At 41.5% G+C, this 16,366-nt stretch overlaps 1 protein-coding gene across 1 annotated transcript in view; it reads left to right on the top strand.

Moving 5' to 3' along the window:
• The first annotated feature begins 782 nt into the window (after window positions 1–782).
• CHIC1 (cysteine rich hydrophobic domain 1) overlaps window positions 783–16,366 on the top strand; it is a 154,611-nt gene continuing 139,027 nt past the window's right edge. Inside the window, exon 1 of the mRNA XM_069210710.1 lies at window positions 783–1,029. Within this exon, the coding sequence (XP_069066811.1) occupies window positions 857–1,029 (173 nt within the window). The 5' untranslated portion in view covers window positions 783–856. The remainder of the gene's footprint in view (window positions 1,030–16,366) is intronic.

Consider the following 16,366-nt stretch of genomic DNA (forward strand, 5'->3'; position numbering starts at 1 on the left):
TGTGGTATGCCTGAGGTCACAGGGTACGAGATATAATAATGGGCACGGCCCGGGGTGTGGCAAAAATACGGCACGACACGTGAAGTAACGTTTCAGGAGTGGGACGATGTGTCCGGTAGCTGCAGCCCTGAGCCACGCACGCGGTATCTAGAACACAATCCAGTGTGCCGAGTTGTTATTCACACACACCGGTGTCAGAAGCCGCTGACACTACAAATTAGTATAACCAACACAACAAGTCCCAGAATTCAAAGAAAGAGTGGACGGGGCAGCACATCACGGATGATGGTGGGGAACTTGTCAGGGCACTAGATACACAATGGTTAAGAACACTAAAAGACTAGTTGTAGTTTACATCTGCATGGAGCTATTGTCCATTGCAATTAATTGTTGTTACGTGTTTGTGCTACTAAAAACATCAATAAAAACTTCGCAAATAAAAAAATGTTGAAAGGAAAAAAAGAAGGTATTCACCTACTCTTACAAGGGGGTATAACCGTGCGGTTTAGGGCTACATTGGGAATAACACGTAAATTCTCTAAAATTGAGAAAAAATATCTGCGAAGGGATATTTACCTAGTTGACAAACAGTAAGTGTCTTATTTCTGTACATGGAACATAAGGAGGTGTCTATCTTAAGAAATGTTACCTTAGCCCTCATTTCAAGTTCACACCTATTTGACTGCTGCGTGGATGCACCATACTAACTTCCTCACACAGCGCGCGTGGTCGTGAGGCAGAAGCCAGGCGGTCCACGCGCACGCGCCTTCCCCTCCCAAGGAACTCTAACCGCCGCCCTCAGCCGCTCGTCACAGCGCCTCGCGCACACACGCCGCCTCGCGGTGGCAGGGACGTCATGAGCGTCCTGCTGCCCAACATGGCGGACTTCGACACCATCTACGAGCTGGACGAGGACGAAGAGGAGACGGCTACGACGGGAGAGAGGGGAAGTCGAGTGGTCAACGACGAACATCTACTAAGATACGCGCCTGATCCGGTTATCGTGAGGGGCGCCGGACACATCACGGTGTAAGAAGGAGAACGGGAGGGCGAGGGGTGGTTAGCAATGGACAGAGAGGAAAGACTGAAATAGCATTTGCCTTTTATAAACCATTCAGCACACTTGTCGGCCATCTTGAAGATGGGTAATTAATGGTGTAGTCCGACATAATGCCCAGAGAAGTCTGTGTGCATTTAGGAAAATGGCATTTTTTATTTTCTAACAAAAGCAGTTTCTACATTAAGCACACATTTAAAGCTGATGCGTGAGGAGGTTGAAAGCAGAGCACTTTAGCTGTTGTAGGTCAATAGCTAATTTACGTATTTAGAATATGTGGAACGCAAACAATTTTGCCAGTCTTGTTTTCCCGCTGCTATAGATTAGTTTGTGACTCCCTTTGGTTTATTTATGAAATGGTACAGTACGACATGACTGGTTGGTTTGTCGGACAGCTCCCGCGTGGGCTGTAGTTCTGTAGTCCCTCTTTTGTGTCAATGACGCCTAGGCTCTCTTCTGTGTGTACATTGCTAAGGGTTTGTTGCCTAGTTTAGCTGGTTGGTTTCCAATGAGAGCAGTTGTGGTGTTTAACACTTGTAAACAAAATGCCATGTATCACGCGCGATAATATGGTTGTACGAATTGTGTTATGATGTAGCCACTCTGCTGCTTGTTAACCGTATCGCTATGAAATCATATTGCATTATCCCCTCGTTTCATCTTCGGACTTCTCTTTGATTACACACGAGTCATAGGTTAAAAAGCGAAGTTTTTTTTTTAAAATCTGTATCCGTGTTTTTTCCACAACACAGAAACAAATTCCATTCATTCTTTTCTCGAGGCAAACGAACCGTGCTCATATCTGTGCTTTATAAAGCATTTAAAGTTCAAAGGCTCTGATCATTTGTAGCATGGTCCTGTGAAAAGTATTTTAGTCTCGTGAGGTATTTTTTTCACCTTTGCCAGTATTTAGACCAGGCTTCTCCAACGAGTAGCTCGTGAGCTACTGTAAGCTCTCCATCTACCTGTAAGTAGCTGTCATGGGTGCAGTCCAATTTACTGAATTAGAAGCTTTTGAATGCCTGAATTAATATATGTATACCACTATTGAACAGTGTGTATCTGGGACAAAACTGTGTTTCCAGACCTCATAAGCTTATGTTTTGAGGAAAATGGTTGAATGTTCAAATATATTTTAGGCTAATATTTAAGTAATGATACTATCCACATAAAGGGATTCCAAATTGACAAAACTTTTTTTTAGAATGCTTCTGGCAACTCTGCCTGATGCACTAAGGTGATCACTTATAGCAACTCTGCACTGATGTGACCCCTACTGGTAATCTTGCGTTGGGTGCCCACCAATGGAATCTTGTCTGATGTAATCACTATTACAGCACTACTAATCTTAGTAGTTCGCATTGATTTTCATTGAGCACAAATTGCCCCTATGACAGAAAAGGCTGGAGAGCCCTGATTTAGACTATACTGAATAGTGTCAACGAGTGCTCATCAGCATGGTAGCCAGGGTTCTGAGAAGCCACCAAGAGCTTATTCACCGGACAATAATTACATTTGTCTCCATTCTATAGCAGATTTAGCTTTCGCCCCTTTCTGACAAGCCAATTAAATACATTGGAGTGTTGGAGCTACTTAGAACATGCAACACACTATTGCTGTTCCCAGACTTACTAAAAAACTGTATGATGATCAAAATGGCCTCAATCAGCTTACCACAGAACTGCTGCCATCTCAGCCCTTTAGCCATTATTCTCTATGAAAAAGTTTGAATGGCAAGGTTGGGGGAGGTGTGAAAAGCAGGAGTATGATAGGTCTAACATTAGGACATGCGAAATTATTTTTGGTCATGGTTCATATTTTTCCTATGAACAATAATGGAGTAAATGCAGGTCTGAAAGATGCCTGGTGGCACGCTGTGCTTCTTATCCCACATGGACAATATTTTCTTCCACAAGAGTGCTGTTGTACAAGAATTAGGGGTAGCTTATTCTGTTTTACCCAGCAGTTAGCTCTCGGTTTTCAATTTCAATTAGCTTTATTCGGTTTAGTTACACAAACCATAAAAGCATACACAACGACAGACATATAATAAAAACAAATAATGTAAAAATACATGAAAACATCAAATATCAGAAATCTAAAAACAAATTAAAAAAGTGCAAAATCAGCAGTTCAGAACCTCACCAGCACCCTAGGACGTGTCGAAAACACTCTTCATACTATTCCTTAACCTCACTGCCTCTTTTAAGAAACTAAGTATACTCAGGATAGTCTCCCCCACCCCAACAACTGTAAGTACATAGAGCCCGGCCTAACTTGTGAAAAGTTAGCCCTTTTCAGAACAGGTACAAGGCAGACCTTTCGGGAAAACTCATAAAACGGACAAAACATGGTAAAATGTAGGGTATCCTGTGGAGAGTTATGATCACAACCACAGGGTTCTCATTTCTGCCCTCCATTCGTACCCCAAAGATGGGCCAGCAGAAAAAGAAGTAAATCCATTCTAAAACTAGTTAACAATAACAATCGTGTCTATACTTGACTCAAAGCAAATGGGGTTTAGTAACTGGCATGGTTTTTAACAAAATGTGTCACCAGACATGAGGCTTAGTGAGTGCCAGCTCCTCTGTTTCCACTTGCCTGTTGATGATAAAGTACTCTCTGACCCAAGTAAAATCAGTCTTAAAAATATCCTCTGGAGAGCTGAAGAAATCGCCCCTACCTAATTTCTGAAAAGCATCCCGTATATACGTAAGCCGAGGGGATATAATGTGCGTGATCAAGTGGCAAACAATCTCAAATTGTCCTTAATTAATCCCGTCCTAAGACATAATTTAGGTCAAAAAGCAAGAGGGCGAAAAGCTACCAATTCAGAAATAAAACCTACACCTAATTCCTCATGTACTGACACTGCAGAAATGCATTGTGGGAGACAACGAAGCAGTCACACGAACTTGTTTTACACTGTTTGCAATTTGGTGAGATTAGTATAGCCCCATACCTCACTCCCAAAAGTAACATGTGACACACATTTGGCCCTATAGATCTGCAAAAGAGCCCTGGCTGATCTATTGCCCAACCTAGAAACAAAGCTAAAGACCGCGGCATTGGCACGTGCAAAATCCTCTTCCCTCTTATTAATAAAGGGTGCCAGCTTAAAGCTGAATCAAAAAGTAGACCCAAATAGGAAAACTCTCTGTTCTTGGGAAGTTTACATGCTCCCAAAGTGAATCTCGCTGTTTTAGTAGCGCAAGGGCCTACTACCATCGCAAAGGATTTCTTCTTGTTAATGGACAAGTCTGACTCCTTCATAAATGTAGAAAAGGAGTGTAACAGAGTCTGCAAACGTCAGGTGGTTTTGGCCAGGAGTACCGTGTCATCCGCATATAATAACACTGGTAACTCGTGCATGTCCACACAAGGACAGTCCACCTTCACCTCCCCCAATTTTTGTTCTAACTGGTTAATAGATCAATTAAACAGAAACTAGGCCAAAAGGGTGGCATGGGCAATATTTATACCAGATTGGGTATTCCAGCAGTTTTTCATGAATTTAATCAAAACGTTATGCTTAACATGTTCTACGCCCCTCTCATCTACATTGAACATGGGAGATGACCGGGCTTCTTCCATCAACCCTTGATTTTGTCAGTGATGTTCAATGATGAAATGAACGTTGTCCAAATGAGAATATTAAATTAACAATCTTTTCCATAATAGTGGCATCTATCCTCCACCCCTCGTTTAGGGAAGTAGAAGCTAAAAAAACTGAAGACTACCATGAAGTGCAGGTAATTCTCTGGCTGTAAGCAAAATATTCCCAAAACCCTGGTATTACATCCCAAGATGGCAAGGGGCTCATCCCTGAGGCTGCCTACTTAACCAGTAAACCGAGGTAGCCGAGCTTCCAACAGATCAGTGCCAAAAAAACTGCTTAAGCTATGAGAAGGTGGGATAGACTCGCTGTTTGCTCGACTCTGCATCAATAAATGCATTACTTAAACACTATACCTCCTGATTTTTTTTTTTTTAAATTGATTTTTTTTTTTTATTGATTTTTAAAAAAATAATAAGGAACTGCTGCCTGATTCAGTAGAATTTAGGGCCAGATGTAAGTAGCCTTTTGCGCCTCGCAAACGGCGGAAAACGCTGTTTGCGAGGCGCAAAAGGCCTCATGCGATGCAGAAACACATTTTGCGAGTCGGTACAGACTCGCAAAATGTGTTTCAGACTCGCAAATAGGAAGGGGTGTTCCCTTCCTATTTGCGAGTCGCACCGCGATGTAGAGTTGATTTGTGACTTCGAAAGCGGTCGCAAATCAACTCGCAGTTACCATCCAGTTGAAGTGGATGGTAACTCATTCGCAAACGGAAAGGGGTCCCCATTTGCTCACAAAAATATTTTTTCAGAGCAGGCAGTGGTCCGATGGACCACTGCCTACTCTGAAAAAAACCGAAACTAAAAGGTTTCGGTATTTTTTCTATTTGCAGCTCGTTATTTTATTGAAAAGCAGCCACGGACTTGGTGGTCTGCTGTCTCCAGCAGGCCACCATCCCCATGAGTGCCTAGACTCGCTATGGGGTCGCAAACTGCAACCCATCTCATAAATATTTATGAGGTGGGTCTTAGCGACCCCATAGCGAGTCGCAGAAGGTGTATGAGACACCTTTCTGCATAACATTTTGCGAGGTGCAAATTGCGAGTCGCTGGGACTCGCAATTTGCACCTCGCAAAATGTTTTCTACCTACATCTGGCCCTTTATGACTTCTTTGTCAGCACTTTCAATTTTACATAGATTTTGGTTAATTAGGATTCACGGAGAACGTGTGTGAAATGGCTAGATCCATTTTTTGAGGGCGACAAGTGATTTTCAGATTTCCTCAAGGTATGTTTTTTCATATTTCTCGAGATTTGGGATTCCCTTAGTACCATTCACACTAGTTGGACTTTTGGGCAGAGTCACAGCTGTTTCATATGTTTCCATGTTTGTTGCACGGTTTGCTTGCAATTAATGAAGAAAAAAAATAATTTAAAAAGGTATTTCCAAAACGTAATTCCTCAAATCCACCTTATTCTTGTTACTACTGCTTGGCTTATTCCAGGTGGATGAGGTGCTCCATGAAGGTCCATGGTACATGTCAGGCTGTCAATAACTGTACAGTCTTTGAGTTTAATGAAATATTTTGTGATTGCTGCTTAATACCAAATCAGCATTTTACAACCTGGCTCGATTTGTAGTATTTTATTCAAAAAGGGCAACTAGTCGACTCTTTGTTGTCCACGCTGCTTAAATGCACAGGTGGACATAGGTTATGCCTGATTACGATCTTGGCGGAGGGGATTACTCCATCCCAAATGTGACAGATATCCTGCTCGCTGTATTACACGTTCCATTGTATCCTATGGAACTTGTAACCCGGCGGGCGGGATATCCGTCACTTTTTGGATGGAGTAATCCACTCCACACAGGCCCATAGTGGATGTTGTTTCACTGTATGCTAGTGCACAGATCTAATGATTAGGCACCTTTAGCTGGATCAGTATGACCATTGATGATTAGCACTGTCTCTCTACTTTTGGTAATGACAAGGGTGGCAGAGGCTGAATGTTTGTATCTAGAATTTATTTTATTTGCCCTTATTATGGGCCATACAATTGTTGCTTGCCAATAGATTAATACTTTAAGGTCCTGTTATTAATTAATGGCATAACAAACTTTCTGAAGGCTATTTCTTGAAAGTTTTTAATACCAAATATAACACGGTAAGGGGCAGGTTTCAGGTGGCAGAAAATCAATATTCATCAAACACCTACTGCTGAAACGTTTATGGTATGGAGTTGGGGATATAGAATATACTCAGGCTTTTTGATGGAATTACCTTCTCTGTGTTTTATATTCTTATGGTTGTCTACTCTTCTGACATGATAATATAATCGCTCCATATTATGAAGATACTCAAAAAAGAAAATGGAATATTCTGACATCTTTCTTTAAAGACAGTAACACAATTGTATCTACAATAACAGCTCACAGGGATGTTGAATTCCTATAACCCAAGACCCAGGACATATTGTTTGAAGTCAAGGATAACAAGTTTTCAGGTTTTTGTCCTCTGGGACAAGTAGGCTCAACTCCCTGCAACCCTTCGGCTACCAATTTACAGTACCACATTACAGTGCAGGGAAAGAAATTGTCTGCAGTTGAGGTAATGTGTGTCCATTGGCTAATGCTGTTAGAACTTGTATTTATGGTTCACTAATACAAAACCTTTATAATTAGGGCGAGTGTTCTTAATAATTGTAAGCTCGGACTGACAGTAGTTCCAGTAAAAAAAATGTGTACACATGTTTGAAAAGTTTAAAAATATGAGGCAATGTATAATGCTCCCCGAATGCTCTCTGATTAAATGCAAATATTTGCAGAAGCTTGAAAGCAAGAATGATTTTTTTTTTTTCTTTGATTAAAATGTTCACAAAAAAATGCAACTAGGAAAAAAATGTTTTGCTGAACTACTGTGAATTTTTAGGTACCATTCTTTGAAGCATCATTTAGTAAAATGCATTGATGCGTGCTAGTATTTCTATAAATTAATCATAGTGGAAAGTCAGTGTAAGCACTTTCAGCAAGATTACAGGAAACATGAATATAAACAAGCATTGGCAAAGTCAATAGGTCACTCTGCCACTGGATTCAGGCTAGCCTGGCTGATGAGGGATGATACCCCCAAACCGGTCCTGGATGCTTGTTTCCGGTCCAGGGAGGACCTGGCCTGGCAGTTGGGGCTGGACTGTTCCCATGGGGAACAGGGTCAAGACTGATTTGCATATGGCTGGTCGAACTGGGGTGGCAAGGTGAGCAAATCTGTGACTGGGGGTCAGTGTTTGAAAAGTTTTAACATTCTGTCCATCATCCTTTCGTTAACCCCTTCGCTGCTAGGCCCTTTTCCCCCCTCAGGTGCCAGGCCTGTTTTTTGGCTATTTGGGGCAGTTCGCGCTTAGGCTCTCATAACGTTTTGTCCATATAAGCTACCCACACCAAATTAGCGTCTTTTTTTTTTTTTTTTTTTTTTTTTACAACTTTCAAGGAATTCTAGAGGTACCCAGAGTTTGTGGTCTCCCCTGGAGGAGACCAGGAAATTAGCCAAAAAACAGCAAAAATGTCAGTTAAAAAAAAAAATAGGAAAAAAGGGCTGCAGAAGAAGGCTTTTTTCACCTGAAAATAGCAGAAACAAAGGGTTTGCAGTGCTAATATCACCATCTTCCCAGCTTTCAGGAAGAGGCAGACTTGAATCACAGGACCACATTTTTCAACACAATTTTGGCATTTTACTGGGACATACCCCCTATTTTTAATATATTTTGTGCTTTTAGCCTCCTTCCAGTTAGTGACAGAAATGGGTGTGAAACCAATGCTGGATCCCGGAAAACTAAATATTTCTGAAATGTAGACGAAATTCTGAATTCAACAAGGTGTCATTTCTGCAGATCCTACAAGGTTTTCCTGCAGAAAATAACAGCTGAAAAAAAATATTAAAATATTGAAATTGAGGTGAAAAAGACAGCCATTTTTCTCCATGTTTAACTCAACTGTTTCCTGCGATGTCAGATTTTTTTAAAGCGATATATTGTTACATCTGCTGGACTTTTCTGATCGCAGGGATATATAGGGCTTTGAAGGTTCATCAAGAACCCTAGGTACCCAGAGCCAATAAATGAGCTGCACCTTGCAATGTATTTTCATTGTATACTGGGTATACAGCAATTCATTTGCTGAAATATTATGAGTGAAAAATAGGTATCAAGGAAACCTTTTGTATTTCCAAAACGGGCACAAGATAAGTTGTTGAAAAGCAGTGGTTATTTGCACATCTCTGAATTTCGTGGTCCCCATATTAACATGTGAATTACAGTGCATTTCTCAAATAGTTTTTTTTTTTTTTTTATTACACTTTGTCTTATATTTGGAAGGAAAAAATGTCGAGAAACACAAGGGCAATAACACTTGTTTTGCTGTTCTGTGCTCCCCCAAGTCTCCTGATAAAAATGGTACCTCACTTGTGTGGGTAGGCCTAGTGCCTGCGACAGGAAACGCAACATGGACACATCACATTTTTACATTGAAATCTGATGTGTTTTTTGCAAAGTGCCTAGCTGTGGATTTTGGCCTCTAGCTCAGCTGGCACCTAGGGAAACCTACCAAACCTGTGCATTTTTGAAAACTAGACACCTAGGGGAATCCAAGATGGGGTGACTTGTGGGACTCTCACCAGGTTCTGTTACCCAGAATCCTTTGCAACCCTCAAAATGTGGCTAAAAAAACACTTTTTCCTCACGTTTCAGTGAGAGAAAGTTCTGGAATCTAATAGGAGCCCCGATAAAAATGATACCTCACTTGTGTGGGTAGGCCTAGTGCCCGCGAAAGGAAATGCGCCAAAACACCATGTGGACACATCAAAATTATAAATCCAAAACTACCTGTTTTTGCAACGGGGGTGAGGGGGGGGGGGGGGGTCACCTGTGTTTTTGGTCCTAGGCTCAGCAGCCATATAGGGAAACCTACCAAACCCAAACATTTCTGAAAACTAGATACCCGAGGGAGTCCAGGGAGGTGTGACTTGCGTGGATCCCCCAGTGTTTTCTTACCCAGAATCCTCAGCAAACCTCAAATTTAGCTAAAAAAGCAAATTTTTCCCACATTTCTGAGTGGGATCACCGCACCAGGACAAATTGCCTACCACCCAACGTTCCCCTGAGTCTCCTGGTAAAAATGATATCTCACTTGTGTAGGTGGCCTAAGTGACCGTGACAAGGAAGAGCCAAAAACATGTTGAAATTAAGGGAGAACCAAAGCGGGGCCAAAAAGGCAGTTTGAAAAAAAAAGTTTTTAGGCTGATAAGTGCGGCAGAATTTTTATCGGTATAGATGCGACAATGCTGGGTGGTAGGAATTTTGCAGATTCCAGAAGGTTCCATTACACAAATATGGGGAAAATGTGTGATTCCGGCAAAGTTGGAGGTTTGAAGGGCATTGTGGGTAAGAAAATAGTGCATGGGGCATATGAAACACCCCCCTGCCCCCCGGACTCATCCAGATGCTTAGTTTTCAGATGTGTTTAAGTCTTGTGGATTATTCTAGATAGCAGCGTCCCAAAGTCCAAAACGTGCAGCCCTCACCATTCCAAGTGGGAGGATTTTGAGATTTAGACAAGCTCTCATGGCCCAAATGTAAAACCAAAACCCAAAACAATCAAATGTCCTCTTACTTGCCGTGGGATAAGATGTTTTAGTGTGCAGGGGAGAGCTGAAAGACTGTTACCCCCTTCAGTTGGGGTGGTGGCATAACCATGCCCATACTGGTTGGTAGCCACCACCCCACGTGTTTTTTTTTTTTTTTATTCCTTGGCATTGAGTAGGCTTTCTGCCTCCTCCCTCCCGGGGGTGGATCAAGGGTAATTGCCCCATCTGCCCACAGGTGGGCAGAACAACTTTGGCCCCATTTATTTGCAATGGAGGTATGGCCATATCCACACCCTCTTTTAAAAAAAAAAAAAAAAAATCTTCTCTGGTGGGCTTTCTGCCCCCCCAAAAGTAGGCTGATCTGCCCCTAAGGGGGGCAGATATAACCAACAGTAATGTGCCCCCATGGGGAGCGACCCTTGCCCAAGGGGCTACTCCCACCCCCCCAAACAAAACGCACACATATACACACCAATCCCTGGTGCCTAAATGGTTTTAGAAATGGCCTAAAATAAATTTGCTCCCCTTTCCTAAGAGGTCGCTCCCCTTGCGTGAAATTGGTGCAAAAAATATCCCTGGTGCCTAGTCGTTTCTGCCCCCTTGGGGGCAGATTGGCCTAATAAAAATAGGCCAATCTGCCCCCAAGGGGGGTAGAAATGGCCTAAAATAAAACTGTCCACCAGGGGACCGTCCCTTGCCAAAGGGGTCACCCCCCATGTCTTTAAAAAAACAATTGGTCCCTGGTGGCTAGAGGTTATGGCCTAAAAAAAATTCCCTTCAAGGGAGCTCGTGATTGGGCAGCAGAAATGCTGAGAGAGACATCAAATGAAAGGAAAGGCCTTTCCTTTCCTTTGATGCCTGTCCCGCCCCACCTCCCGGTCGGAAGAGAAATGCTTTTGCATTTCCCTTCCGAATCATGATACCTCCCAAACCGGTCCCAGGATGCTTGTTTCTGGTCCAGGGAGGGCCTGGCAGCTCGGGCTGGACTGTTCCTATGGGGAACAGGGTCAAGACTGATTTGCATATGGCTGGTCGAACTGGGGTGACATGGTGAGCAAAAGAATGATGGATTTAACCCAGATCTGTGAATGGGGTGAGCGTTTGAAAAGTTACAGCACTCTGTCCATCATCCTTTTGTGTTGCTAGATTATTATCAGAGCTCTCATGTATTAAGATTGCTGCCATAATATGCCATCAGACCACATGGGACCAAAGGGACAAATAGATTTTTTTACAGGACATGTAGATTTATGAGGCAAGAGGTCCCACGCACAAGTAGATATTTTTATTAAATTCCACACCCCTGCGTTCAAATTGCATTCACAGTCATAAAATATCACTGCACCATTAAAATTGTTGTTCCTTTAAAATCGCTTGCATTAACAGATCGCTTTGTGAGGATTTGTAATCTAACACTACAAATCCTGCAAATTCTTTGCCTGATTAGAGACCTCTTGCACTCTAGGCACTCAATTTTTAAATCACAGTTAAGCATTTGTTTTTTCTTAAAGGGCTATCTCTTGAGATAAAGCCTCTAATTTTCAACAGCTCAAAACTGGAAACCAACTACTGCAGGACTTTTAGATCAAAGCTTACCAGGCAGCTCTGCTGTCTGGTTGCAAAGGCATATTGTTAGACCTGCTGTAAGTTTATTTAGGAATGCATTCCACCCATTGCTTGCCATTGGTTTTGTACTTCGCCTATGCTTGCTTACTATTCGCTGGGTTTATTTGTTATAGTCTGTCCAGCGTGTTTTTCGTCCCTCCTGTGGAGCATAGCCTGTTTACCACCTCTCTTCAATGGTTTCTTCCATGAGTGTCTGCTGTTTGGGAACTCCTTTTTTTTGGGGGGGGGGGGCGTGGCACGCCATGAAATTGTTGGTGCTTCAACTGTCTCCCTTGTATGGTAGTTCATGAAGCAGCTGCTGCAGTAAATGTGCTATTTTTGTGAAAAGGATTCCTGCCCCCAATCTTTCTGCATGCCTGGTTCTACTTATTCTTAGCACTACAGGTTTATCAATCACACATCCCTGTAAGTAACAATGTTCTGTCTACGAGCTTGTTTATTTTGGACAGTGGTCCTTGCCACTAGCATAACTTAAACAATCCTTATACTTAATTTCACACCCATGCCATTGGTGCTGGATGTAGGGATGTGTGGTGTGCTGGAGCACCCCTAGAAATAACCATGCTGGAGTTCAGAAGTCGAATGAGCAATAAAGAAGCCATTTAATGTTGTTTTTATCTTGCCACATTTGCTGTTCTTTCAAAGACAGAGTTCAGCTTTTGTCTTCTGGCAAATGACTATTCATTCTTGTTAAATGAATGTTTGTGTTTACCTTTCATCCACTAACTGCAAACTGATAGAATTTTGTAAAGTGAATTCTGTGATAACCCCATAGGGTACAGGGAGTGTGAAAGAAAATTCTGAAGGATGCTTTTTATTCTAGCAATCAACAAGATATACAATTTGTACGAACATTATTTTAAGGCATATTCGATTTTCATACCATTTAAAAAGTCACGAGTCCTACTTTTCAATATGGTTTTATGAAAATGTTTATAATGCAGATATTCAGCTTACATTTGTTTGTGCTGGCTTCATAAATAGAATTTACAGTTTAATTATTACATTTGCTACAATATTAAAGCAATAAGGCACATGTAATTCAGAACGTTAATTAGGGCATCAAATTGTCACCTTTGCACAGTAGAAACTATAATACCGTCCTGATGTATCCAGCCCACAACATACAATAAAGCAAATAAAATATATATCATCAGTAAAACTTATCAAAATTAACCCTGCATAGCAGAAGATTTGAGTCATCATTAGTCACAGCAGACGCATAATTTTCAGAAACATTAAAGCAAGTTAATTTTTTGTGGGGAACTGTTCTACTACCAAGTCGAAAAATGTTTGTGCTAGTGTACAGTAAGTCTTCACCCCTAAGAGCCTACACATTAACTTCCCTGTAAGTTTGAGCATCCCTTCCCAGCCTAACATTTTTAAATGACTTCCTCATTTCAGCCAGTAATGCATGATAAATGCACAATACCTGACCCAGTGCTCTGTACCAAGACCCCCTGACTGACACCAGCCAGGGGGATAAGGCATGTTGAGCTGCGATGTAGGGGCTGAGTAAAGTTTGGTGCAGACCCTAATTCATACAGTGGAATACTGACTTTATTTCTATTAATGCAGATCGTCATAATCTCGGTAAAAGCTTAAATGATTTATATTTTATTACATCTGTTTTATTAAGGTTTACTGAGTGCATATCACCCCAAAGTGACCGTACTGCAAGGAAGTACACACCTAACTCCATAGCTGGCCCACAACCCTCTTATCTGTGCCCATAGTGACCGTTTCTTTTCAAATGATCCCTTTTATCCCATTTGGATCAGCATCATGCAGATGTGCACACTTTAAAAACTGGGACAAGTAAAATTCCACACCAATGAGATAATAACATTTTGCTTCCCCCTACTTGAGGTCCTGTAAACTATTGTTTTTATTACTAACAATGAACCACCACCACCTGCAGTTTTAAAGCCATAGAATTGAGTTTTGTAGAAACGCATACTACTAAGCTACCTCTTGGCTGTCTATCCTTAGATTGTCTCCTTGGGAACAGATTCAGTATCTTGAAATTCAAGCAAACTTGGAGTCTACTCGTTGAAGGCTCAGATAATCCTTCTTGTAAGCACAAGATACATCCTGTTAAATATTTGAATATTTCATCAATGGCAATTAAACTGGCTAGTCCTGACACATTCCATGATGATATTTTGTACGAAAGGCTGCCTTCGGACATTCATGCTGCCATACTTTGTGTATTTGTAGTGTCACCCAACAGCCAGATTTTGATAAACTGGTTGCACACCTCTGAAATATCGCCCATTTTTCCCATCACTGATCACCTCCGATGGGCAGCTGAACTCTTTCTGCCATTTTTTTCGGTCTCAATAATTTGGTTTCCACACTTCTAGAGAGCACTTTTGATGGTGTGGAGGTTTCTCCCATTAGAAACCATGGGGTGTGGCTATGGCACCCATGTGAATCTTTCAATACCCTAGCCTTTAAACAGTTTACAATGACCATAAACAAGATTTCAGGTTTTGTCTAGGTACCGGACCAATTTTGTGGTATCTTTATCTTTAGCAATTATAATTGACTCCACTCCTACTATCCCATTATTAGAATGACAGAAAGTAACTTTGATATATTGTTTCTGTTTAATTTATCTTGGCGACATCTTGACAGGTTGTTATATATATTATTTTTTATGTTTTTTGTTCAGTGAATAAGCTCAAGTTTATTCACAAGAAATGTTCCATCCATCAGGAGTGGGGGGGGAGGGGGTCTAACCACATTTCCTCCACTCAGCGTAATACGCTGTAACTGCTCACATTGGTGATGTAAGTGCATTCCAAACAGGCTTTGTGTAATGCCACTGCATCATGATCAGGTGATACCAAACCCACACATTGTTCCCTTTTTACAAAAAATGCTAAATTTAACTAGGCATAAGAAATCAAGAATTACAGAACAAGTGACTTTAAAAGAAAAGTGTAGGGCAAAGTACCCAGCATCAATAGTTTCCATTTGCACACAACTAGAAACAGTGTATGTGTGCGATTTACATCTATGCTCAATACTCACAAGAGAGTTACATAGCCAACAAAAGCAACCCAGTGTGGAACTTTACAAGGAGAAAGAGGTCCTATCTGCTGAGTTCAAATACCCCTTACATAATCCTTCAAGTATGGAGGTTCTATCAGATGCCTTACACTTCTCCTCCCTGTACCGGCATTGCCTTCCACATTCTCACCAGGATTGTTTCAATTGAACACTCCACCATTTCACCCATTCTCTCTTACAACATAAGCACACACACACACTGAAACACTACCCTGCATAAGTTCCATACCCTCTCATGATTGGTTTTCTTGGCTCTGATAAATAACTTGGTGACCTTCATTGGCTTATGAAATTTGAAAATGTTTCCTACATTCTTAGGCGAGATTATACAGACGGTGTCACCTAGCTATACTGCGTATACCTCGACAACATTCCTTTTATCAAACCAGCTCTCAATATGTTATTGTCCATGTCTCACCATTCTTTCTTCTCACTACCTCCATCATATCTTTCTGGCATTCTCCACAAACCACTGGCTGCACCCTTGTTCTACAGTCCTTAGCCACCTGCAGACACTCTGTGCATTTCTTTACATGTCCCTCCACTTGGATGTTCAAACCAGGCCACCAGTACGATAAACACAACCTCTCTTTTGTGTTACATATGGCCATCTTTAACCCTCTTGATGAGCTTACCCATAAGTAACAACTGAGGGATCAGTCTGTGACCTCTGAACTCTAGACCATCCTTTTCTGATAACTCTTCTCCCACTGACACGCCTCTGTAGAAGAATTTCTACTTTGCCAAACATTATTTATGTTCCTCACCACCTCCTACATCATGACATCTTCACTTATCTTCCTTTTCCATTCTTTTTCTTCCATACCCTCAACCAACATCTGACAAACACTTAAACTGACATTTTCACCAGCTCCTCCTCCAAATCATTCAACATGCTTTGATCCACTAATCTAGACAAACAAATCGGCATATGAATTTTTGCGCATTTACTTTTAAATACTCTCTTCTCCTTCAAAGGCGTATGGTCCGTACAAACAACAAACTTGCTTCCCTTCCCTACTTGAATTTCCTTAGTTTCTTCATGGTCCAATATATCGCCAGAATCTCATGCTCTGTGACAGAGCAGTTAATCTCTGCTCCTCTGAGTCTGAAGGAAATAAACATGATCGTTCTCTCTTAGCTACCCTCACTCTGCTTCACAACTGCACTCAAACTTTGGTGCTTGCACCAGTTATGATGGTCAACTTCAAACCTGGCTCAAACCTTTCCAGGCATTGTGCCACACGCAAACTTCCTTTAACAGCCTCAGATGCATGATATTACTTTCCTCATTCCACAAAAGAGAGCTCTAATTTTCTTTGTCCTATAAACGAAGCTCAGTATAAGTAAAGTGTAGTATTCAGCCATTCCCAAGAATCTGGGATGTGAGATCCAAAGAGCGACACC

The sequence above is a fragment of the Pleurodeles waltl genome, chromosome 2_1 (genome assembly GCF_031143425.1).
Source record: "Pleurodeles waltl isolate 20211129_DDA chromosome 2_1, aPleWal1.hap1.20221129, whole genome shotgun sequence".
NCBI lineage: Eukaryota > Metazoa > Chordata > Amphibia > Caudata > Salamandridae > Pleurodeles > Pleurodeles waltl.